The sequence below is a fragment of the Bos indicus genome, chromosome 10 (assembly GCF_029378745.1).
Source record: "Bos indicus isolate NIAB-ARS_2022 breed Sahiwal x Tharparkar chromosome 10, NIAB-ARS_B.indTharparkar_mat_pri_1.0, whole genome shotgun sequence".
NCBI lineage: Eukaryota > Metazoa > Chordata > Mammalia > Artiodactyla > Bovidae > Bos > Bos indicus.
Genome location: NC_091769.1, coordinates 4417977 through 4442342, shown reverse-complemented (window position 1 = coordinate 4442342; position 24366 = coordinate 4417977). Strand labels below are relative to the sequence as shown.

Here is a 24366-nt window from a genome sequence, read left to right as displayed (position 1 = left end):
TTGTTTTCAAATGCCAAAAACAAACAAAAGGCTCTGAGTAGGACTTTGCAGATCTATGAAAAACTTAAGTCCTTAATTCAGCTGGAAATTGAGCAGCTGAAAGTGATTGAGTGCTAGAGACCTATAAAATGGCTCTGAGTTGGAGCTGGGGAGACTGGCCCCAGAGGACACACTATCCTTAGGCATGGGTCGATCACTTTTAATTATCCAGGATAATTAAATAAATTGGTAATCAGATAATTCCTGTGCATTTTCTGTCGGCAAGGTATTGTGTCAAGACATTGTGGAGGCTTTGAAAAGATAGAGCACATCACATGTGTTCGCTGTTAAAGGAATAGTATAAATTCATTCTATAGAATTTTGGAAGAGTAAGTGGAAAGGCTTCGTGGACAAGTTAACTGGGCTTTAAAAGGATTGCTGGAGTTCAGATCTGCAGAAGGAATCTGATACAGTTTTTAAGACTTAAGGAATGACGTAAGGAAAGGCACATTGAGAAATATGCTTGGAGGGTACAGAAATTGGAAAGTAGGCGTATTTGGACCAGTGGGCACTCAGGGCTAAACTTTACAAGACATTGATTTCCAGGTAAAGGACTTTGATTTTATTCTTTATGCAGTGGTAAGCCGGTAAATGTTTTTAGTAAGGAATGACTGAGGTTTTTTTTTTTTTTTTTAAAGAGAACCCTATCTTACAACATTCTAATTCTGTTACATTGTGAGCTCTTTGAGGTTAGAGACCTGGTGTTTGTATCCATGTGTTAGAAAGAGAAATCCCGACCACAATGGACATTTGGTCAATAAGCTTGTTGAATGAATGTGTTGCATTTAAGAGAGGAAAGAGTATGAGCTCTTTGATGGCAAGGACTAGTGTTTTCTAGTCATTTTAGTACAGAAACACATACATGAAGACATTGGGACAGTGAGTGAAAAATAAGTGGTACAGGTGGAGCTCTAGAGCCGTTCAGAAAACAGAAACTCATGTAGGCTCATAAGTATAGACAGTAGGTTGGTGAAAAAGTAACTTTGGCTTCAGACCATGAATTTTAAATCATTATAACTAGGCTCAAACACATCCTTGTTAATCAAAATAGGAACCATTACAGTCAACACATTTTTGCCAACGAGTTTGTTTATTCCTATAACATAAAAATTTGTGCTTCAGGACTCAGTGAACTCTTGGAAAGCACTTTCTGCCTCCTCCTTGTTGTGGAAGCATTTTTTCTGCAAAAAGTTGTGGAGATGCTTGAAGACATGGTAGTCAGTTGGTGAGAGGTCAGGTGAATTTGACAGATGAGGCGAAACTTCGTAGCCCAGTTTGTTCAACTTTTGAAGCATGGTTGTGTGACGTGCTGTTGGGCGTTGTTGTGGAGAAGAATTGGGCCCATTCTGTTGACCAGTGTCAGCTGCAGGCATCACAGTTCTGTGCATCTCCTCCATTTGTTGAGCATACCTCTCAGATGTAACGGTGTCGCCAGGATTCAGAAAGCTGTACGGATCAGACGGGCAGCAAGCCAGCAAACAGTGACCACGACTTTTTTTGGGTGCAGGTTTGGATTTGGGAAGTGCTTTGGAGCTTCTTGGTCCAGCCACGAGTCTGGCCGTCACCAGTCCACTTTTCACTGCATGTCACAGTCTAATCGAGAAATGGTTCATTGTTGCATAGATTAAGAGAAGACAACACTTGAAAATACAGCATTTGTGATTTTTGGTCAGCTCATAACGTATCTACTTATTGAGCTTTTTCACCTTTCCAATTTGCTTCTAATGCCGAATAGACCATAGAGGTGCCAACGTTGAGTTCTTCAGTAACTTCTCTGTAGTTTTAAGAGGATCGGCTTTGATGATCCTCTCAGTTGGTCATTGTCAGCTTCTAGTGGCCAGTCACTACGCTCCTCATCCTCAAGGCTCTCGTCGCCTTTGCAAAATTTCTTGAACCACCACTGCAGTGTACGTTCAATAGCAGTTCCTGGGCCAAATACATTGTTGGATGTTGCGAGTTGTCTCCACGGCTTTATGACCCATATTGAACTCAAATAAGAAGATTGCTTGAAATTGCTTTTTCTCTAACATCACTTCCCTAACTCTAAAATACTTCCCTGGTGGCTCAGACGGTAAAAGCGTCTGCCTACAAAGCGAAAGACCCAGGTTCGATCCATGGGTTGGGAAGATCCTCTGGAGAAGGAAATGGCAACCCACTCCAGTATTCTTGCCTGGAAAATCTCATGGATGGAGGAGCCTGGCGGGCTGCAGTCCGTGGGGTTGCAAAGAGTTGGACACGACTGAGCAACTTCACAATAAGTCATTAGCAAAAAACATAAAGTGAGAAATGCATATTAAAATGATGTATAACATAACCACATTTATTTAAGAATGTATTCCAGTATCAAATGGCAGAGTTCAACTGCAGTTATTTTTGCACCAACCTTAATACTTAATAGCTTTAAAAGGATTTGAGAGAGAGTTAGTTCAGGCAGTTTATTTGCCTGTTTATTATGGACATTTTCTGACTTAGGTGCAAGTGGAGAAAGTAGAGAGAAGAATACTTTAAACTGCTATGTACTTACCATCATGCTTCAACAATTATCCACATTTGCCAGTGTTAAAAAATACATTTCCTTCATCCACTTATTTTGTTATCTACAGTAGTTTAAAGCACACCCCAGGCATTATTTCTCTCCCACGGTATAGGCAGTTTTAGGTATAGATGTATTTCAATCAAGATGATTTTTTTTTTTTAAAGATCCTTTTTTTTTTGTTACCCACTGTAAATCCAAAAAGAATACATAAAAGAAAATCTCCACTGTAAATTAAGAATGTTTGGAAATAAGGTAATGGACAAAGATAATGACTTGCCATGTAAATAGGTTATTTGCATACTTTAGGACTTAAGCCCTGATAGATCAGTTGGTAAAGAATCTGCCTGCAGTGCCGGAGACCCCAGTTCGATTCCTGGGTTGGGAAGATCCCCTGGAGAAGGGATAGGCTACCCAGGCCACTATTCGGGCCTGGAGAATTCCATGGACTGGATAGTCCATGGGGTCCCAAGGAGTTGGACATGACTAAGTGACTTTCACTCTACTCCACTCAGGACTTAAGAGTGTTGGAAGCTGAAATTCTCTTTCTCTTTGAGAACTCTAGCTTAGCTCTTGGTTACCTCAGGATACACCTACTAGCAGAGAAGAGTAAAACAGAAGGATTTAAAATTTTCTACTTGTAACATTCTGTGTTTATTTTGATTTAATAATAATATTTACTAGTTGAATTTGTTAATTTTTTTTTTGGCCACACCACACGGCATGTGAGATCTTAGTTCCCTGACCAAGGATTGCACCCAAGTAGTCTTAACCACCAGACTACCAGGGAAGTCCCAAATTCATTAACGTTTTAATCACAGATCAGGTTACTCCCACAAGCCGTTTCTTGTTCATTCCTTTCCTTCCTGAATCCCCTGGCACACTTTCTCTGTGTCCTCAGGGAGACATGGCATCCTGGTTGGGGAAGCTGAGCTGTAGATGGCGTGTCAGTTGACTGGGGCTATAGGAAACTATCCATTGCATTCCTCTGTCCCTGGAGATTAGGCTGGGCGCTCTGCTCCTTTAATATCCTAAAGGGTTCCTCTCTACCCTCCCCACCTGCTCCCTTAACACATGGTGCTGTTGTTGATTAGTTGCTAAGTCATATCTGACTCTTTTGTGACCCCATGAAATGTAGCCCGCCAGGCTCTTCTGTCCATGGAATTTCCCAGGCAAGAATACTGAAGTGGGTTGCCATTTTCCTCTCCAGGGGATCTTCCCAAACCAGGGATCAAATTCATGTCTCCTTACCAATTAGCTGTTGGCATAAATAGCTAATACCAGGAATAAATACAGGAATAAAATGCTTGAAATCAGTATTTTTATGCAGTTGAACTACACACCCCTCTCCTAGTCTTCATAGGTAGACCTCTCTTAAAGACTCAGCTTAGCCCCAGCTGCAGGGTTGAAAAATGGATGCCAAGCACAGTAGGCTAAAGAGGAGGAATGAGAACTGTTTTTGTGCATTTCCAGATGAATCTATTACAGTGAAAGACCTTTTAATTGCTGCTTTTATCAGTCAAAATTTATACTTTACTAAAAACACACTGTGGTTTTAAAACAGCTTTGACACATAACTCACATACTGTTCACCCATTTAAAGGGCGCACTGATTTTTAGTATGGTCGTAGATTTGTGCAGCCATCACCAAAATTAGTCTCTCATCCCCCCCTCCCCCCAAGACCCCTTTCCCATTAATAATCACTCCCATTCTCCTCTTCACTCCATCTTCAACCCCAGGTGCACTCATCTTAGGCGACCACTCATATTTCTGTCTTTGTAAATTTGCCTGCTCTGCACATTTCTGATGAGTGGAATCATACTATGTAGTCTTTTGCAACTTTCACTTAGCATAGTGTTTTCAAGACATCCATTTTGCAGCATCAGTGCTTTTTATTGCTGAATAATCCAGTCTATACATACACTGCATTTATCCTTTCATCACTTAATGGGCATTGGGGTTGTTTCTGCTTGTTGGCTATTATCAATAATGCTGCTATGAATATTTGTGCACGAATTCTTATGTGGATATATATTTTTCATTTCCCTCAGGCATATATGTTGGAATAGGATTTTGGGGTCATACGGTAACTATTTTTTTAAGGAACTGCCAAACTGGGTCTTTCAAAGTTGCTGCATTCCTATCAACATTGAAGAAGGGTTCTAGTTTTTCCACACCTTTACAAACATGCTATTACTCTTTTTTAAAAACTAAGTTTCTATTTATTTTTGGTTGCGCTGGGCCTTTGTTGTCGCTCATGAGCTTGCTTAGTCTTGGCAAGTAGGAGCTGCCCTGCAGTTGCAGCTCGAGGCCTTTTCATTGCAGCAGCTTCTCTCACTGCGGAGCTCGGGCTCTAGGGTGCACGGGCTTCAGCAGTTGCAGTTCATGAGATTAGTTGCTCTGCTGCATGTGGAGTCTTCCTGAAGCAGGGATTGAACCCCTGTCCCCTGCGTTGGCAGGCAGATTATTAACCACTGGACCACCAGGGAAGTCCCCTTTCTTTTTTAACATAGTTTTTTTAGTGGCTCTGAAATGGTGTCTCATTGCGGTTTTGATTTCTTTTTCTCCAGTGGTTAATGATGTTGGGCATCTTCTCATGTGCTTATTGGTCATTTGTATATCTTCTTTAGAGAAATGTCTTCTTATCCTTTGCATGTTTTAAAATTGGGTAATTTATCTTTTTATTACTGAGTTGTAAGAGTAACTTACAACTTTTGTTGGAGTTGTAACATCACCGACTAGATGGACGTGAATTGGCATCATTAACTGGAGTTGGCATCACCAACTTGATGGACATGAGTTTGAGTAAGCTCGGGGAGTTGGTGATGGACAGGGAAGCCTGGCACGCTGCAGTCCATGGGGTTGCAAAGAGTCGAACACGACTGAGCAACTGAAGAGCAATTTATATATTCTGAGTACAAGTCTTTACCAGATATATGATTTACAAATACCTTCTCCTGTCCTGTGGATTTTCACTCTTTTGATGGTATTGTCTAGAGCAATTTGGATTTTCTTTTACAAATTAATTTTTTTTAAAATCTGACTTTGGATCACTTCAATTTGACTTATTGTTAAAAATAGTCTGCAGGGTTTACTGATACCTTTTACTACATGGATAAAAGCTTTCTGTGGATCAAACTATAATCTAGTTCAGTTCAGTTCAGTTGCTCAGTCGTGCCTGACTCTTTGCGACCCCATGAGTCACAGCATGCCAGGTCTCCCTGTCCCTCACCAACTCCCGCAGTTCACCCAGACTCACGTCCATTGAGTCAGTGATGCCATCCAGCCATCTCATCCTCTGTCGTCCCCTTCTCCTCCTGCCCCCAATCCCTCCCAGCATCAGAGTCTTTTTCCAATGAGTCAGCTCTTCGCATGAGATGGCCAAAGTACTGGAGTTTCAGCTTTAGCATCATTCCTTCCAAAGAAATCCCAGGGCTGATCTCCTTCAGAATGGACTGGTTGGATCTCCTTGCAGTCCAGGCGACTCTCAAGAGTCTTCTCCAACACCACAGTTCAAAAGCATCGATTCTTTGGCGCTCAGCCTTCTTCACAGTCCAACTCTCACATCCATACATGACCACAGGAAAAACCATAGCCTTGACTAGACGGACCTTTGTTGGCAAAGTAATGTCTCTGCTTTTGAATATGCTCTCTAGGTTGGTCATAACTTTCCTTCCAAGGAGTAAGCGTCTTTTAATTTCATGGCTGCAGTCACCATCTGCAGTGATTTTGGAGCCCCCAAAAATAAAGTCTGACACTGTTTCCACTGTTTCCCCATCTATTTCCCATGAAGTGATGGGACCGGATGCCATGATCTTTGTTTTCTGAATATTAAGCTTTAAGCTAACCTTTTCACTCTCCACTTTCACTTTCATCAGGAGGCTTTTTAGTTCCTCTTCACTTTCTGCCATAAGGGTGGTGGTGTCATCTGCATATCTGAGGTTATTGATATTTCTCCTGGCAATCTTAATTGCAGCTTGTGTTTCTTCCAGTCCAGCGTTTCTCATGATGTACTCTGCATATAAGTTAAATAAGCAGGGTGACAATATACAGCCTTGACATACTCTTTTCCCTATTTGGAACCAGTCTGTTGTTCCATGTCCAGTTCTAACTGTTGCTTCCTGACCTGCATAACAAATTTCTCAAGAGGCAGATCAGGTGGTCTGGTATTCCCATCTCTTTCAGAATTTTCCACAGTTTATTGTGATCCACACAGTCAAAGGCTTTGACATAGTCAATAAAGCAGAAATAGGTGTTTTTCTGGAACTCTCTTGCTTTTTCCATGATCCAGCAGATGTTGGCAATTTGATCTCTGGTTCGTCTGCCTTTTCTAAAACCAGCTTGAACATCAGGAAGTTCACGATTCACATATTGCTGAAGCCTGGCTTGGAGAATTTTGGGCATTGCTTTACTAGCGTGTGAGATGAGTGTAATTGTGCGGTGGTTTGAGCATTCTTTGGCATTGCCTTTCTTTGGGATTGGAATGAAAACTGACCTTTTCCAGTCCTGTGGCCACTGCTGAGTTTTCCACATTTGCTGGCATATTGAGTGCAGCACTTTCACAGCATCATCTTTCAGGATTTGAAATAGCTCAACTGGAATTCCATCACCTCCACTAGCCTTGTTCATAGTGATGCTTTCTAAGGCCCACTTGATTTCACATTCCAGGATGTCTGGCTCTAGGTGAGTGATCACACCATCGTGATTATCTGGGTCGTGAAGAACTTTTTTGTACAGTTCTTCTGTGTATTCTTGCCATCTCTTCTTAACATCTTCTGCTTCTGTTAGGTCCATAATCTAGCAGACCCACCCTATTCCTGCTATGGCATATAATGTTTAAATTTAGAATAAAGAGGAATGGAGAATTTTCATTTCTGTAAGATATAAAACAGGTCTGTTTTAAACTTCTATTCTTAACACTTGATATAGTTACTGGACATGTTAGCTATATGGCAAATATCTATGTAGCAAACAAGAAAATAAAGATTCTTTTTCTATTTCTTTTCTGCTCGAAGTAGCGAAGACCAGGAGTATAGTCATCACTTGGACCCATGTTGGCTCACCTGAATCAGAATCTTTATTTTGGTGTGATCTCTGGTGTTTTTTACTTTAAAGTTTGAGAAACACAACATTATTTGACTTATACAAAAAACATACACAAAGTTTGAACTCTGTGAAGACTTTTAAGAAAAGCAGAATCTGTTGAATTGATATTGTTAGAAAAAGCAGTTTAAATTATAATGGACATTTTGCATTTGTTAAATATTTTACAGCTTTTATGAAGACTTTTCAATTCATTAAAAAGATAAATTCTGTTTGCTACTTGGGAGTACTTTGAAAACTGGCAGTTCTGATCCTAGTGAATCTTAAGTAGTTTTACCCAAATTGAGATATTTATAATGCTGTATTGAAGTTCTTGTATAATTTAATTATGGTTGATGGTTGGTGACACCACTTATTTATTGTTTAGTCATTCCCTGAACATCTGGTTTGGAGCAAGGGAACTCTTCGGGCACAGACTAATCCTTACTCAGAATACTAATATGTTTTTGGATTATTAACTTTAGAAAAATCTTGACTCCACCGTTAGGTACCTTTCACAATTGAGCATAAATTCCTATCTCTTTTGAGCCTGCTATCAAAAATTTACAAGTCTCTTTAAAGTTACCAGCATTTAGGATTGGCACTTCACACAAGTCTTTTTGAGGAATACCATCATACTTTAATGTGTGAGCACTTCCCACAATCTCCTTCCCATAGTAGCCATCTCCAAAGTAGCCCAATGAACATGGCTGTGTTTTCTTCCTTCATGGTTTTAAAGCACTGTCTCTGTGTTACTATATAGTTGAAAGCTAGTGTATTTGGATGGTTACTATTTTAACTTTCTTTGGAAATAATTTTTAACACTTAATGTATCATCAGTTTGATTTTATAGAAATGTCCATATAATAGACACATCTTTTGAGAAATCATAAAAAATTTGCCATTATAAATTCAGTACCAGAAATTTTATTTTTTTCTCCAGAAATTTATTTTTTATTAATCAGGCATTGAGAATTGTATAATAAGGTACTGGTGACCCTTGAACAACATGGGTTTGAACTGCAGGGGCCCATCCATATATTAATTGTTTTCAATAATTATAATACACACTGAGGATGAGGAACCATGGATACCAAGGGCTGACTGTAAGTTGTCTACACTTGAATTTTCCACTGCATGGAGTGTCGGTGTCCCTAATCCCCGAGTTATTCAAGGGTCAGCTGCTCTTAATCTTTTTTCTTTAGCTGAAGGTAAATTCATTAAATTTTAATGCTAAATACCCTTTATTTCACTTTTTAGAGAAGATAGGTATTTTTAACTAGTTAACTTCTGACTGTGCTGGGTCTCATTGCTGCCCACGAACTTTCTCTGGCTGTGGCAGGTGGAGGCTCCTCCCAAGTTGTGGCGCACAGGCTCGGTAGTCGTGGCTCATGGGCTTAGTTGCCCTGCAGCGTGTCATGAGGGATCTTAGTTTGCAGACCAGGGATCCAACCCATGTCCCCTGCATTGATAGGTGGATTCTAAGAGGCACATAACCCAGGGAAAATGCCTGAGTTGAATCTTCAGTAGTACCTTCTGTAATCTTCAGTAATGCAATAATATTATGCATTAAAAGTTTAAATCAGTGAAGTTACCTAGCAAGAGTTAGATGTGATCTTACTGATCTTTGGCATATATAGTTTAACACAAACTACTCACAAGGCCATGGTAACTTGATTTTTAAATCAGCTTGTTATATTTTTTCACAGGACCTTGCATTTATAGTGTATCTAATTCTTGAATGAAAGAACAAAGGAAAATATATGCAGTAAATATAACAGACTATTATATACATATATCATTTTATAAAGTACTTACATGTTGAAAATCAGACTTACCCCAGAAATGGGAACATAAATATACATGTCCTGAAAGAAAATAAAGTTTGTGAACAGACATGGGAAAATGTTCTGGATACCCAGGTATCAGTTCAGTTCAGTCACTCAGTGTCCGACTCTTTGCAACCCCATGAATCTCAGCATGCCAGGCCTCCCTGTCCATCACCAACTCCCAGAGTTTACTAAGACTCATGTCCATCGAGTCAGTCATGCCATCCAGCCATCTCATCCTCTGTCATCCCCTTCTTCTGCCCCAGCATCAGGGTCTTTTCCAATGAGTCAGCTCTTTGCATGAGGTGGCCAAAGTACTGGAGTTTCAGCTTCAGCATCAGTCCTTCCAATGAACACCCAGGACTGATCTCCTTTAGGATGGACTGGATCTCCTTGCAGTCCAAGGGACTCTCAAGAGTCTTTTCCAACACTACAGTTCAAAAGCATCAATTCTTCTACGCTCAGCTTTCTTTATAGTTCAACTCTCACATCCATATGTGACCACTGGAAAAACCATAGCCTTGACTAGACAGACCTTTGTTGACAAAGTAATGTCTCTGCTTTTTAATGTGCTGTCTAGGTTGGTCATAACTTTCCTTCCCAGGAGTAAGCATCTTTTAATTTCATGGCTTCAGTCACCATCTGCAGTGATTTTGGAGCCCCCAAAAATAAAGTCTGACACTGTTTCCACTGTTTCCCCATCTATTTCCCATGAAGTGATGGGACCAGATGCCATGATACCCAGGTATAGAGGTAATATAATTACAGTTAATTTCCAGTGCTAGAAGGAATACCGTAGAAGCATTCTTTTAAAGGAATTTATAATTCTTTTGAATTATAAAGATTCAAAAGAATCTTTTGAAAGATTTTATGACTCCTTTGGAAGTGAATTAAAGATGTCTCTTAAGCTGTCACACATTTCTGGTTCTAAGGTAGGGATTAATTTTTATGTCATTTGTTTATTGAAGTACACTTCATGTACAATAAAATCCATCCTATTTAGTATATAGTTCTCTAAGTTTTGATGAACATAAGCAGTAATTTAATATAGATGGAATGAAATATAGATGGAATGAAAAACTCCTGTATTGCCCCTTTGCATTCTCTCAGCGCCCACCCTCTGGCAATCACTGGTCCCTTATCTGTCCTTACATTTTTTTAGGCATTAGTCTTATAGTGAAAATTCTGAAGCAGTGCAAATGTCCATCAGCAAAGTGTTTATGTAAATTGATAGTATCTGTGTAGTTCATGTAGACTATGTACATGGAACATGACAGAATGACTCACATGTAGGTGAAAAGCAGGAAACAGTTGTATATTTTCTGATTACAACTTTAGAAAAATATACTATGTAAAAAGACTTGGAGACATGACATAGTTGCTTTAAAATTATGCTTTTCGGACTTCCCTGGTGGCACGTTGGATAAGAATCTGCCTGCCAGTGCAGGGGACATGGGTTCAGTCCCTGGTCCAGGAAGGTTTCACAGGCAGAGCAGTTAACTCTGTGGACCCCAACTTCTGAATCTGCTCCAGAGCCCGCGCGCGGCAGCTGCCCTGCCTGCGTGCCACAGCTCCCGAAAGCCGGTCCTCTGCAATGGGAGAAGCAGTGGCGGGCAGAAGCCCGCATGCTGCAGCAAAGAGCGGCCCCTGTTTGTGGCAACTAGAGAAAGGCCGTGCAAAGCAACGAAGACCCAGTGAAGCCAGAAATGAATAAATAAAACTAGGCTTTTGTTTTGGATTTTGGTGGGATTTTTTTTTTTACCTATTGTCTAAACTTGTAAGTAAAGAACTAGGCTATACTTTGAAGATTTTTTTAGGGCTCCTAGGGCAGGGGCATGAAAGTATGGTGGTTATATACTTGTTAGAATAAAGACTATATCCTCCTGCTAAGATTTTACTTTTTAAAGTTATTTTGTCCTTATTTGAAATAATGTTTTGTGATATCTGGTGTTAAAAATTTAAGAATCTACCTTAGCTTTGATATTGTGCTAACTGCTATCTGGGATGCAAAGGAAATACAGGCTCTGTGTACTTTAGGAATAGGCCGTTTAGGTCAGAAAACCTATTTGTGAGGCCAGAACATATGTTACTTCCCTTGTGGCCCAGAAAATAAACAATCTGCTTTCAATATGGGAGACTTGGGTTCCATCCCCGGGTCAGGAATATCCCCTGGAGAAGGGAATGCCTACCCATTCCAGTATTCTTGCCTGGAGAATTCGATGGACAGAGGAGCCCGACAGGCTACAAACTTATATTGTTGCAAAGTCGAACACAACTGAACAACTACTACAACAACAACAACATATTATGTGGGCTTCTCCAGTGGCTCAGTGGCAAAGAATCCACCTGCCAACGCAGGAGATGTGAGCTTGATCCTTGGATTGGGAAGGTCCTCTGGAGAAGGAAGTGTCATCCCAGACCAGTATTCTTGGCCTGGGAAATCCCAGGGACAGAGGAGCCTGGGGGGCTACAGTCCATGGGGTCACAAAGAGTTGAACACGACTTAGTGCCTAAACAACAGCAGCAGCATACTATGTAATGTATTACACAAGGTATTATATGAGTACTTATCAGGATGAGTGAAACATTCATTCACCAGACAGTCTCAAAATGATAAATTAGTATAACCAAGAAAACCTCTTTGAGCAGCTAAAATCTGTTGAAACATGGCAGAAAAGTTAAAAAAGTAAAGAAGGAGGAGTATATTATAGGAAAATTAAGAGGCACGGAGGTGGAGATAAGCAGGGCTGTTTGTGGGGCTGGAAGAGGTAACGCAGGATAGAGGGATTGGAAGGCTAAGCAGCTTCTCTGTCTTGGGTATAGCAGGTATTGATAATGTCTTTTGGGTCAGAGTGGGTGTTGGTAAACTGTGTCCCAGAGGTCAAATTCTGCCCACCCCCCCAAAAAAAAAAAAAAACAAATTCTGCCCACCCCCTGCTTTTGTATTGCTTGAAAGCTAAGATAGGGTTTTTGTATTTTTTAGTGGTTGAAAAAAATGAATAATATTTCAGGACACAAAACCTGTATTTTAGCTTCCATAAATAAAGTTTTGTTGGATAACAGCCATTCTGTTAATTTAACCAATTGCCTGTGGATACTTTTTGTTATATGGTAGAGTTGAGTGATTACAACAAAGACCGTATGGCCTGCAAAACCTTGAGTTGGACCATCTAGTCCTTTACAGATCAAGTCTGTGGCTCCTGGGCTAGATACACAGAGCAGCGTTCATATTGGAGGTAACGAGAAGTGAAGCTGGAGAAGTTGGGTAGGGAAATATTTCTCTTTTCAAAAATCTATTTCCTGTAGTGTTTCTTCTTATGTGTGTTTCCACTACCAAGATTAAACTTAACTTCACATAACATGCCTTCTGAAACTGTAGATGTCTGCTTTGTTGCTTTCTCACCCTCTCACAGATAATGATTTGAGAATCAGTGCTGTAGAATTTTGAAATCTTAAAGATTTTCAGCTGTTTCCTCAGAGGAAGCATAAAAGCTTTTGAATTGGAAAGTAATGTGATTGGTAGACGTTTTGTTACGAGGTTTGATTTTATTAGAAATAACTTATTCACAGGAGTATAGTATGACTATCATTTAAAATACCACCTTAGATATGTGCAGTACATTGAAATGGCAAATGGGAGGCATGGATTTTGATTTTCATACTAATTCCTCTGGTTTCTATTTGTAGAACAAGTTTATCTTCTCTACTTTGCATAGTTACTAATATAAGATTACAAGAGGGCTGCTGCTGCTGCTAAGTCGCTTCAGTCGTGTCCGACTCTGTGCGACCCCATAGATGGCAGCCCACCAGGCAAGAACACTGGAGGGGTTGCCGTTTCCTTCTCCAATGCATGAAAGTGAAAAGTGAAAGTGAAGTCGCTCAGTCGTGTCCGACTCTTCGAGACCCCATGGACTGCAGCCTACCAGGCTCCTCCGTCCATGGGATTTTCCAGGCGAGAGAACTGGAGTGGGGTGCCATCGCCTTCTCCGTACAAGAGGGCAGTGGTTAATACAGTGGTTAATACTGGTACCTTTTTTCTTCATTTATATCTGCTTTTTATTATTCACTTCTAGTTTCTCTAGGCTTACTTTACCTTTTTCTGTATAACTTCATGAGATGGAAACTTAGCTGTTTTTCAAACATCCTTTCTTTTCTAATGTACATTTAAGCATACTTTTAGACATATCCCATAAGATTTTTTATTTAATGTTTTTATGTCATCCAGTTAAAAATATTTTCTGCTATCCTTTGGGATTCCTCCTTTGACCCATGTGCTATTTAGAAGTATATTTTTAAATTTCAAGGATGTGGAGATTTTTCTAGGGTGTTTTTTTTTTCCAGCTGTGCTGGGTCTTTGTTGCTGTACACAGGCTTTCTCTAGTTGAGGCACTCTAGGGCAGGGGCTTCTCACTGCATCAGCTTCTTCTGTTGCAGCTCCCAGGCTCTAAAGTGAAGGCTCAGTAGCTGCGGTGCACAGACTTAGTTGCCTCGTGGCATGTGGGATCTTCCTGGACCAGGGGTTGAACCTGTGTCCCCCTGCATTGGCAGGTGGATTCTTAACCACTGGACCACCAGGGAACTCCCATTTGTTTTTAATCTAACTTGTATTGTGAACTTAGAATATATTCAGTGGTTTCAGTCCCTAGACGTTTATGTGAGTCTCATTTTATGGCCTAGAATGCGGTCAATATTTATATATGCTCCAAGTATCCTTTGCAAAAAAAATGAAACTCTATAGTGTTCATTATGCAAAGTCAAATGTGCCTTAGGAAGTATTACTACAAACAAAGCTAGTGGAGGTGATGGAATTCCAATTGAGCTGTTTCAGATCCTAAAAGATGATGCTGTGAAAGTGCTGCCCTCAATATGCCAGCGAATGTGGAAAACTCAGCAGTGGCCACAGGACTGGAAAAGGTCAGGTTTTGTTCCAATCGCAAAGAAAGGCAATGCCAAAGAATGCTCAAACTACTGCACAATTGCACTCATCTCACACACTAGTAAAGTAATGCTCAAAATTCTCCAAGCCAGGCTTCAACAGTATGTGAACTATGAACTTCCAGATGTTCAAGCTGGATTTAGAAAAGGCAGAGGAACCAGAAATCAAATTGCCAACATCTGCTGAATCATCGAAAAAGCAAGAGAGTTCCAGAAAAACATCTACTTCTGCTTTATTGACTATGCCAAAGCCTTTGACTGTATGGATCACAACAAATTATGGAAAATTCTTAAAGAGATGGGAATACCAGGCCACCTTTCCTGTCTCCTGAGAAATCTGTATGCAGGTCAGGAAGCAACAGTTAGAATTGGAAATGGAACAACAGACTGGTTTCAAATCAGGAAAGGAGTATATAACAGTAGTATATTGTCACCCTGCTTATTTAACTTACAAGCAGAGTACATCATGAGAAATACCGGACTGGATGAAGCACAAGCTGGCATCAAGATTGCTGGGAGAAATATCAATAACCTCACATATGCAGATGACACCACCCTTATGGCAGAAAGTGAAGAGGAACTAAAGAGCCTCTTGATGAAAGTGAAAGAGGAGAGTGAAAAAGTTGGCGTAAAGCTCAACATTCAGAAAACTTAAGATCATGGCATCCAGTCCCATCACTTCATGGGAAATAGATGGGGAAACAGTGTCAGACTTTATTTTTTTGGGCTCCGAAATCACTGCAGATGGTGACTGCAGCCATGAAATTAAAAGATGCTTGCTCCTTGGAAGAAAAGTTATGACCAACCTAGACAGTATATTAAAAAGCAGAGACATTACTTGGCCAACAAAGGCCCGCCTAGGCAAAGCTATGGTTTTTCCTGTGGTCATGTATGGATGTGAGAGTTGGACTATAAAGAAAGCTGAATGCCGAAGAATTGATGCTTTTGAACTGTGGTGTTGGAGAAGAGTCCTGAGAGTCCCTTGGACTGTAAGGAGATCCAACCAGTCCATCCTAAAGGAAATCGGTTCTGAATATTCATTGGAAGGACTGATGCTGAAGCTGAAACTCCAGTACTCTGGCCACCTGACACAAACAACTGACTCATTGGAAAAGACCCTGATGCTGGGAAAGATTGAAGGCGGGAGGAGAAGGGGATGACAGATGGCATCACCAACTCAATGGACATGAGTCTGAGTGAACTCTGGGAATTGGTGATGGACAGGGAGGCCTGGCGTACTGCAGTTCATGGGGTCTTAAAGAGTTGGACACGACTGAGCGACTGAACTGAACTGATCGTGTTCATTTAATTTTCTGTATCATTACTTATTTTGGTCTTCTATATTGAGAAAGATGTGTTGAAATGTATTGTGAGTGGATTTATCTGATTTTCTTTGTAGTTCTGTTGATTTTTGCTTTATTTTGTTGTGTTTTTATTTGAAAACAAACTTAAAATTATATCTTTATGTTGTTTTGAATTTTATTATAAAATGTTTCTTTATCTCTAAACATGCATTTTGTTTTACAGTCTACTTAATCTGATATTTTACTATCAGATAGCTTTCTTATGGTTAGTTTTTGCATAAGAGTATATATATATTTTTTCATCATTTTACATCAGTCTTTTTCTGTTCTTACATTTAAGGTATTTCTCATGGAAGCAGCATGTAGTTGAGTTTTATGTGTTTGTATTTTAATCTGATAGTTTTTGTATTTTAATGGCACATTTAATTTGTTGTATTTAATATAACTACTTAACGTATTTGGGTTTTAATCTCCTAGCTACTTACTAATTTTTATTTTTCCAGCTATTTTGTAGTCTTTGTTTCTGTCATTTGGATTAGTTTTCATTTTTTTTTTTTTTTTCTGTATTGTAGGATATGTAGTAATTATCTGCATGTATACCCTCTATTATTTTAGTGGTTCTTCTAGATAGTACTACTTTGACTTTTTAAAGGCTAACATAAATTACTAATTTTACCTTTTTCTAAGCAATGCAGAAATCTTAGAATACTTTAACTCGTTACCATCATTCAGTTCAGTTCAGTTCAGTCGCTCAGTTGTGCCCAACTCTTTGCGACCCCATGAATCGCAGCATGCCAGGCCTCCCTATCCATCACCAACTCCCGGAGTTTTACTCAGACTCATGTCCATCGAGTCAGTGATGCCATCCAGCCATCTCATCCTCTGTCGTCCCCTTCTCCTCCTGCCCCCAATCCCTCCCAGCATCAGAGTCCTTTCCAGTGAGTCAGCTCTTCGCATGAGGTGGCCAAAGTACTGGAGTTTCAGCTTTAGTATCATTCCTACCAAAGAAATCCCAGGGCTGATCTTCAGAATGTACTGGTTGGATCTCCTTGCAGTCCAGGGGACTCTCAAGAGTCTTCTCCAACACCACACTTCAAAAGCATCAATTCTTTGGCGCTCAGTTTTCTTCACAGTCCAACTCTCACATCCATACATGACCATGGGAAAAACCATAGCCTTGACTAGATGGACCTTTGTTGGCAAAGTAATGTCTCTGCTTTTGAATATGCTCTCTAGGTTGGTCATACCTTTGCTTCCAAGGAGTAAGCGTCTTTTAATTTCATGGCTACAGTCACCATCTGCAGTGATTTCAGAGCCCCCAAAAATAAAGTCTGACACTGTTTCCACTGTTTCCCCATCTATTTCCCATGAAGTGCCGGGACTGGATGCCATGATCTTTTTGTTTTCTGAATGTTGAGCTTTAAGCCAACTTTTTCACTCTCCACTTTCACTTTCATCAAGAGGCTTTTTAGTTCCTCTTCACTTTCTGCCATAAGGATGGTTTCATCTGCGTATCTGAGGTTATTGATATTTCTCCCGGCAGTCTTGGTTCCAGCTTGTGCTTCTTCCAGTCCAGCGTTTCTCATGATGTATTCTGCATGTAAGTTAAATAAGCAGGGTGACAATATACAGCCTTGACATACTCCTTTCCCTATTTGGAACCAGTCTGTTGTTCCATGTCCAGTTCTAACTGTTGCTTCCTGACCTGCATACAGATTTCATAAGAGGCAGGTCAGGTGGTCTGGTATTCCCATCTCTTTCAGAATTGTCCACAGTTTATTGTGATCCACACAGTCAAAGGCTTTGACATAGTCAATAAAGCAGAAATAGATGTTTTTCTGGAACTCTTGCTTTTTCCATGATCCAGCGGATGTTGGCAATTTGATCTCTGGTTCATCTGCCTTTTCTAAAACCAGCTTGAACAACAGGAAGTTCATGGTTCACGTATTGCTGAAGCCTGGCTTGGAGAATTTTGAGCATTGCTTTATATGAGATGAATGCAATTGTGCGGTGGTTTGAGCATTCTTTGGCATTGCCTTTATTACTTGTATGCTATTACTATCAAGCATTTTTCTTTATACACGTCTCAAACCCTGCTATAATGTTTAAAGTCAATATTTATTTAGATATCTCACAAATAAGTTGGCATTTATTTTCTTTACTGCTTTAAGGCTTCTTTTGTTTCTGATTAGATCTTTGCCGGTCATTTCTACCTATTCTTTTAAGATTTTTCTCTTTGACTTTAGTGTTCAGTTTTGCTGTAGTGTGCCTCGGTGTAAGTTTCTTTTTTATCTAGCCTTCTTGTTTGTAAAACTTTTTAAATTTGTGGCTTAATCGTTGATCAGCTTCAGGAAATTCTCAGACTTTATCTCTGTAAATCTTGCCTTGCCTTGGGCCCGTTTTCTCCCTCTGGAATTCTGGTTTTAAGTATACTAATCCTTCTGACATCCTTTCCTCTGTCTGCTATAGTCTCCTGCTTTCTCATCCTTTTACTTTCTTGCATCTTTCTGTGGATTTTCATCTGACTTATTCTCTAGTTCACTGATTCTCTATTCAACTGTGTGTGGTCTGCTTTTAAAGCCACCCATTGAGTTTTTCAGTTTTAGAATGTTCATTTGGTTCTTTTTTTTAGTTTCCAGTTTTCTAATTCTGAAAACTTTAAATCCTTCTGAATATTCTAAGCATAATTATTACATCAAAGTCTTGTGTTTGATAACTGTATTATCTAGGTCCTCTGTTAGGCTTTTCTCTTAGCTCTTATTTCTCTTGGTTTTTGTGTTGTGGCTCCTGATTTTCTCTTTTGTCCATTATGTTTTATTAGATACCGAACATTATAGATGAAGAATATGTATATAAATAAGTTGAACCCTAGTGTGATAATTGCTTCATCTAAATAGTATTTGTATTTGCTTCTGGCTTTTGATTACATATGCCAGCAATCCCGGATTACTTTAATTCCATATCAAGATGATTTTAATTTCCATTTCAGTTCCTGTGATGACGGGTTTCTTTGCACTTCATCTTAACTCCTAGAGAGCAGCCCCACAGAGCTGTACCCTGAAGTGTAGAGGGATTTCTTAATGGGCTCTGGACTTTAGCATTCTCCTCTAACCCTCCAAGATCAAAAGCTCTCCTCAGTTTTTCAGCTGCCTCTTCCACAATCAGTAGAGGTCATTGGGGGAAATTTCCCCAAATTTTGGACTTAACTATTTTTTTTTATTCTCCTGGATGTTGTCTCCATGTGAGCTCTTACCTACTGTCATACTGTCATTTTTTAAAACACACTTCTCAGCTTTTCTAGTTCTTAGCAGGAGGGGATCCTATTACCGCTGCCGTTACTAGATGTGAGTCTCTTAGTCCTTTAAAAAAATAAAACAAAAACCATTTTTTTCAGCATATGGTGTATTCAAAATATATGTATATTCTGCATTTTTCCAAAACAGCAATTCAGTTAATTAAAAGACTAGCTTTTGCTGCATTTTTATTTTTGATTTTATTACTATGAATGGAGAAGAATGCCATCTAAGCCTTCTCTTTATTACACTCTTTCTTAGAGAAAAAGGAAGTATTGTGGATCCTTAATTCAAGAGCGTTTTAAAAATATACTTAGTAGTAGTCATGTTTAATTGAAACTATTTTGAGCAAATAAACAGTAGTCAGAAGTTCTGGGCTCTTGAGTGCTTGGTTACTGTACACATTGCTGAAACCTTCTATCAGACGCTGTGAAATGCTGAGTCAGAATAAATATACAGATGTTGTCAATGTAATCCCTGTAGATACAGAAGACAAATAAGCAGGATGCATTTGTGAAGAGATTAAAGTTCTATTATAACTTGTGCTTTTTTGAATTTTAGTTGTAGATTTGTAATGTGAAGGATTCAGATTTAAACCTCTTTCTAGAACACATCCTGCACCTGGGGTTCCCATGGCCACCCCCACGTTTGGAGTTAACATACAGTCGTACTCATTGCTGAGATTTCTTCCAGTGATGTAGTAAGGACATAAATCTGGATCATGAGAGGAAAGGTACAGGTGGGTCCAGGGGACTCTTGGCAGGCTTGTTTATGCTCTGTCCTTCTTGTGAGAGGTCACTCAGAGCACAGTCTTCTAGCAACGTAAATGTATGCGTGTGATGTTCCTGCCCAGGGAATCCCATTGGGTTGATTAGAAGCTCCATGCCTGAGTTTTGATTGGGTGCTGGTTACGTAGGCATCCTCTGCTGAGCACATATTCAGAATTCCAGCCTCCTGGAAGGAAAGCAGATAGTCCTCATGAATTTACCCTTATCATTTAGGGAAACTTAGATCTTGGAACTGTTTACCAAGCAGCATTCCAGATGCCAGCCAAGGACCATCCTTGCAAGCAGGTCTTTCTAAGAATAGCTGTCTCAGCCAGCTAGGTTAGCTCTTTTCCACACAAATGCCTAAAGTGACTCACTATTGAAATTTTCTGTAAACACTATGTGAATACCAAAGGTCTCCATGATAATTTCTGTTTTGATCATAAGTAGAATGTTTATCATTAAATTTAGGTAGCTAAAGTAACTTCAGTGGTTATTATGTCTTAGTATGTTCCATCCATACAGGGCTTTTTATTAATGTGCCAGTGCCTGTTGTCAGTTTTAATCCATGTGTGGGAAGAAGCGTACAGTATTAGAACATTTCGTACATCTAAAAAGAATGTTTAAGAAACTTAAATTACAGTGGGAAGTAATGCATTATGAAAGGATACTTCAGATGTCTCCTTTTAAAGTTCATATTCAACCACCCATATGTTTTTTAGATTTCAGTGGATTTGTTTTTCTTATGGGAGTTTTTTGAAGAAAGTTCTTTGTTACCAGTATTTTTTACTAAAGCTGAAGTTCACTTGGCAACCTGGAAATACTGAAAAAATAACTTCTCACTCTTAGACTCAAATTGAAGAATCTTAGATACTTATAGAGTAGATTTCTTGTTTATAAATGGGGAATCTGACTCAAAGTTACGTGACTGTCAGCAAAACTGCACAGCTGGTTAATTTCATCAGTTTTTAGTTGTAGAATATACACTTGAAAACATCAAAAAATACCGAAAGGGCCATGGACTAATTTTGAATTCATTTACTAACTTTGAATATCTTTTCATGCCTAATTTGGTCATTTCATTTATTCAGAGAACTTAACCAATATTGTTTTTCCCTTGCTGTGTGTCAGACATTAATTTTAGGTGCTGGGGATCTTTTTTTCTTATTTGGAATCAAATTAAAGAATGTCTCATTGAGGGTGGCTTGGAGCTGCCTACTTTTCTTTAGATTTTAAAGTACACTTATGTATTACATTGTATCCCGGTTCCTCAAAATATGTTATTTCTTTTTTCCTTCTCTAAGGTAATACTGCATTGCATGATTGTGCGGAGTCTGGAAGTTTGGACATTATGAAGATGCTTCTTATGTATTGTGCCAAGATGGAAAAGGATGGTTATGGAATGACTCCCCTTCTCTCTGCAAGTGTGACTGGTCACACAAATATTGTGGATTTTCTGACTCACCATGCACAGACCAGCAAGACAGAACGGATCAATGCACTAGAGCTCCTGGGAGCTACATTTGTAGACAAAAAAAGAGACCTCCTTGGGGCTTTGAAATACTGGAAAAAGGCAATGAACATGAGGTACAGTGATAGGACTAATATCATTAGCAAACCAGTACCGCAGACACTAATAATGGCTTATGATTACGCCAAAGAGGTGAACAGTGCAGAAGAGCTAGAAGGTCTTATTGCTGATCCTGATGAGATGAGAATGCAGGCACTGTTAATTAGAGAACGCATTCTCGGTCCTTCTCATCCTGACACCTCTTACTATATTAGATATAGAGGTGCTGTCTATGCAGACTCTGGAAATTTCAAACGATGCATCAACCTATGGAAGTATGCTTTGGATATGCAGCAGAACAATTTGGACCCTCTCAGCCCAATGACCGCCAGCAGCCTGTTATCTTTTGCAGAACTGTTCTCTTTCATGCTGCAGGATAGGGCTAAAGGCCTGCTGGGCACCACTGTTACCTTTGATGATCTTATGGGCATACTGTGCAAAAGTGTCCTTGAAATAGAGCGAGCTATCAAACAAACTCAGTGTCCAGCTGACCCATTACAGTTAAATAAGGCTCTTTCCATCATTTTGCACTTGATTTGCTTATTAGAAAAAGTTCCTTGTACTCTAGAACAGGACCATTTCAAAAAGCAGACTATATACAGGTTTCTTAAGCTGCATCCAAGGGGAAAGAATAACTTCAGCCCTCTTCATCTGGCTGTGGACAAGAATACTACCTGTGTAGGGCGGTACCCTGTTTGTAAATTTCCATCTCTGCAAGTTACTGCAATACTGATAGAATGTGGTGCTGATGTGAACGTCAGAGACTCCGATGACAACAGTCCCCTCCATATCGCTGCTCTGAACAACCATCCAGACATCATGAATCTCCTTATTAAATCAGGTGCACATTTTGATGCCACAAACTTGCACAAACAAACTGCTAGTGATTTGCTGGATGAGAAGGAAATAGCTAAGAATTTGATCCAGCCTATAAACCATACCACGTTGCAGTGTCTTGCTGCCCGTGTCATAGTGAATCATAGAATATACTATAAAGGGCACATCCCAGAAAAGCTAGAGACCTTTGTTTCTCTTCACAGATGATATTTTGACTGTTAAAGCACGAATTGGTAACAGTTGTTTCATAAATGAGCACTGTTGTGATAACACCAGCATTCATTTAGCTTGATTCCATCGTGCTCTCATTGGCTAAAGCATTGTAAGCATCAAATTTACAGGATTGGTTTCCCAGTATTTAATATAAATATACCATATAATATATTGTTTGTGAATTACTGAGAAATGAAATGTCATATTCAGTTTCTAAAATTGTCTGCCAAAGGCTTATCCATTCTGGTTTTGTTTGTGTTTGGTGTTTGGGACAGAACCATTTTTCAGTGGTGTCTTTATACTTTTTTGATTTGTGAATTTTATACAATTGAAGGTCTTTTTTTCTGCTTCTTCCCTCTTTTCTCCAAACTTCTCTCCTGTTTCCACTTTATTTTTAACTTAACCATTTCTCCTTAGCAGTTTTTCTCCCCTCAAGGGCACATGTTAAGTTGTACAACTTTATGGACTTGTTAGCATTTGCAGTTTACCATAAGTGCTTTATCTTCTCTATGCACGGGCTTCAACTTGACTGTTGTATGTGAGCATATTTCTATGCAGCAGTTGGTCAGCTTCAACTCTGAAACACTGTTAAGTGCGTTACAAAGTTCATTTTATGAAAGCACTCTTGTAGCATGAAAATTTGTAGAGCTACAGGTTAGCTACCAGAGCTTGAGCTTTTTTGTTGTTTTTTTCTTTACATCTGAGATTTCTTTTTCTAATCCACTGAAATTATTGTGTACTAAATTTGGGAAGCAAATCTATTCTAACTCATTAACCCAGTTGAGATTTAGGTCTGTCATCTTAATATATCATGCAGTAAAAGGAAGACTCTTCACAAAGAAACACACCTTTCATGCTATGCCAGCATTGTCCTGCTTGTGCCGATGATGTGATTAAATGTAGAGAATTTGCTTAAATTTAACCTCAGAGTTTATCACACAGCTTAATGGGTCTCATTGAAATATTCAATAATTGAACTGCAAATCACTTTTAGTTACTAAAAGAGCTGAAGCATGTCAGTGGCATGATGCTTGCCAAGCCAGACCTAGGCATCTAGGATAATTAAGGTATTTTAGTCTGCAATTTACTGCCATAGTATCAAAGGTCAGTAACGGCATTCTTTCTTTCTTCAAGCTTAAGTATACCTTTGAAGATCACTTGCATGGATTTCTTTGGTCTCAATTATTTGTCACCAGAATTAAACACAAAAGGTTGCAGTGCTTCCTGTTCCTTTAATGAAAATTAACTTTTTTCTCTTTCTTTTTTTTTTTTTTTCCTTCCTTCCCCTTGCTTCCTCCCTTCTTTCTTTTTTTTTTTTTAACAGCTTTGCTAATGCCACAGAAAGGGCTCTTTTAAGAAAAAATAAGTGAAAAGTACTAAAAAAAGTTCAGGTAATTATCATTCAGCACTTTATTGTTACTCAGAATAAAATTTATGATGGCATATTTGCCTTGCCAGTGTCTTAATAAAGTTGTTCTGAATAAAAAGCTCCTTATTGGTTTGAGAAAAACTCAGTTTACCTGTGAGTTTAATGAGCTGGATCACTTGGATTTTTGTGTTGGCATTTTATTCTGAGGGTGGATGTAGTGGTATTAAGAGTTGTCATTGCAAACAGTCATGTTAGGTTTATTTCATCTTTACTCAGTAAAAAACTTGTAATGAAGAATTGTAAATAAATAAAAAAGCTTTAGACTCACTTTCTGGTTAAAAAATTGAAGTTTAATTTTTTAAAAGATACCCTTACTCATTTTACTAGGTTGTACATTTAATTTCACCATTGAAAAAAGTGGTTTGGATATAAATGGTTACTCTCCAAACTTTTGATGAAGAGATTTGCATATCTTGTTTACTGTGGGCAAATTTGATGAAATATTTGAACTGCCACCATTTGTGATTTAGAGAAATATTCTGGAAATATCAGACATCAATTTTTGAAGTCATTTGCCTCTAACTCTGTGGTATA

At 39.1% G+C, this 24366-nt stretch overlaps 1 protein-coding gene across 3 annotated transcripts in view; it reads left to right on the top strand.

Annotated features, from left to right (window-relative positions):
* The window catches only part of FEM1C (fem-1 homolog C), a 29633-nt gene extending 5534 nt beyond the window's left edge, over positions 1–24099 (top strand). For all 3 annotated transcript variants that reach the window (XM_070796828.1, XM_070796830.1, XM_070796829.1), the window contains one exon: positions 21088–24099. In XM_070796828.1, coding sequence (XP_070652929.1) covers positions 21088–22397 — 1310 coding nt within the window. In that variant the 3' untranslated portion in view covers positions 22398–24099. The remainder of the gene's footprint in view (positions 1–21087) is intronic.
* Positions 24100–24366: the final 267 nt, after the last annotated feature.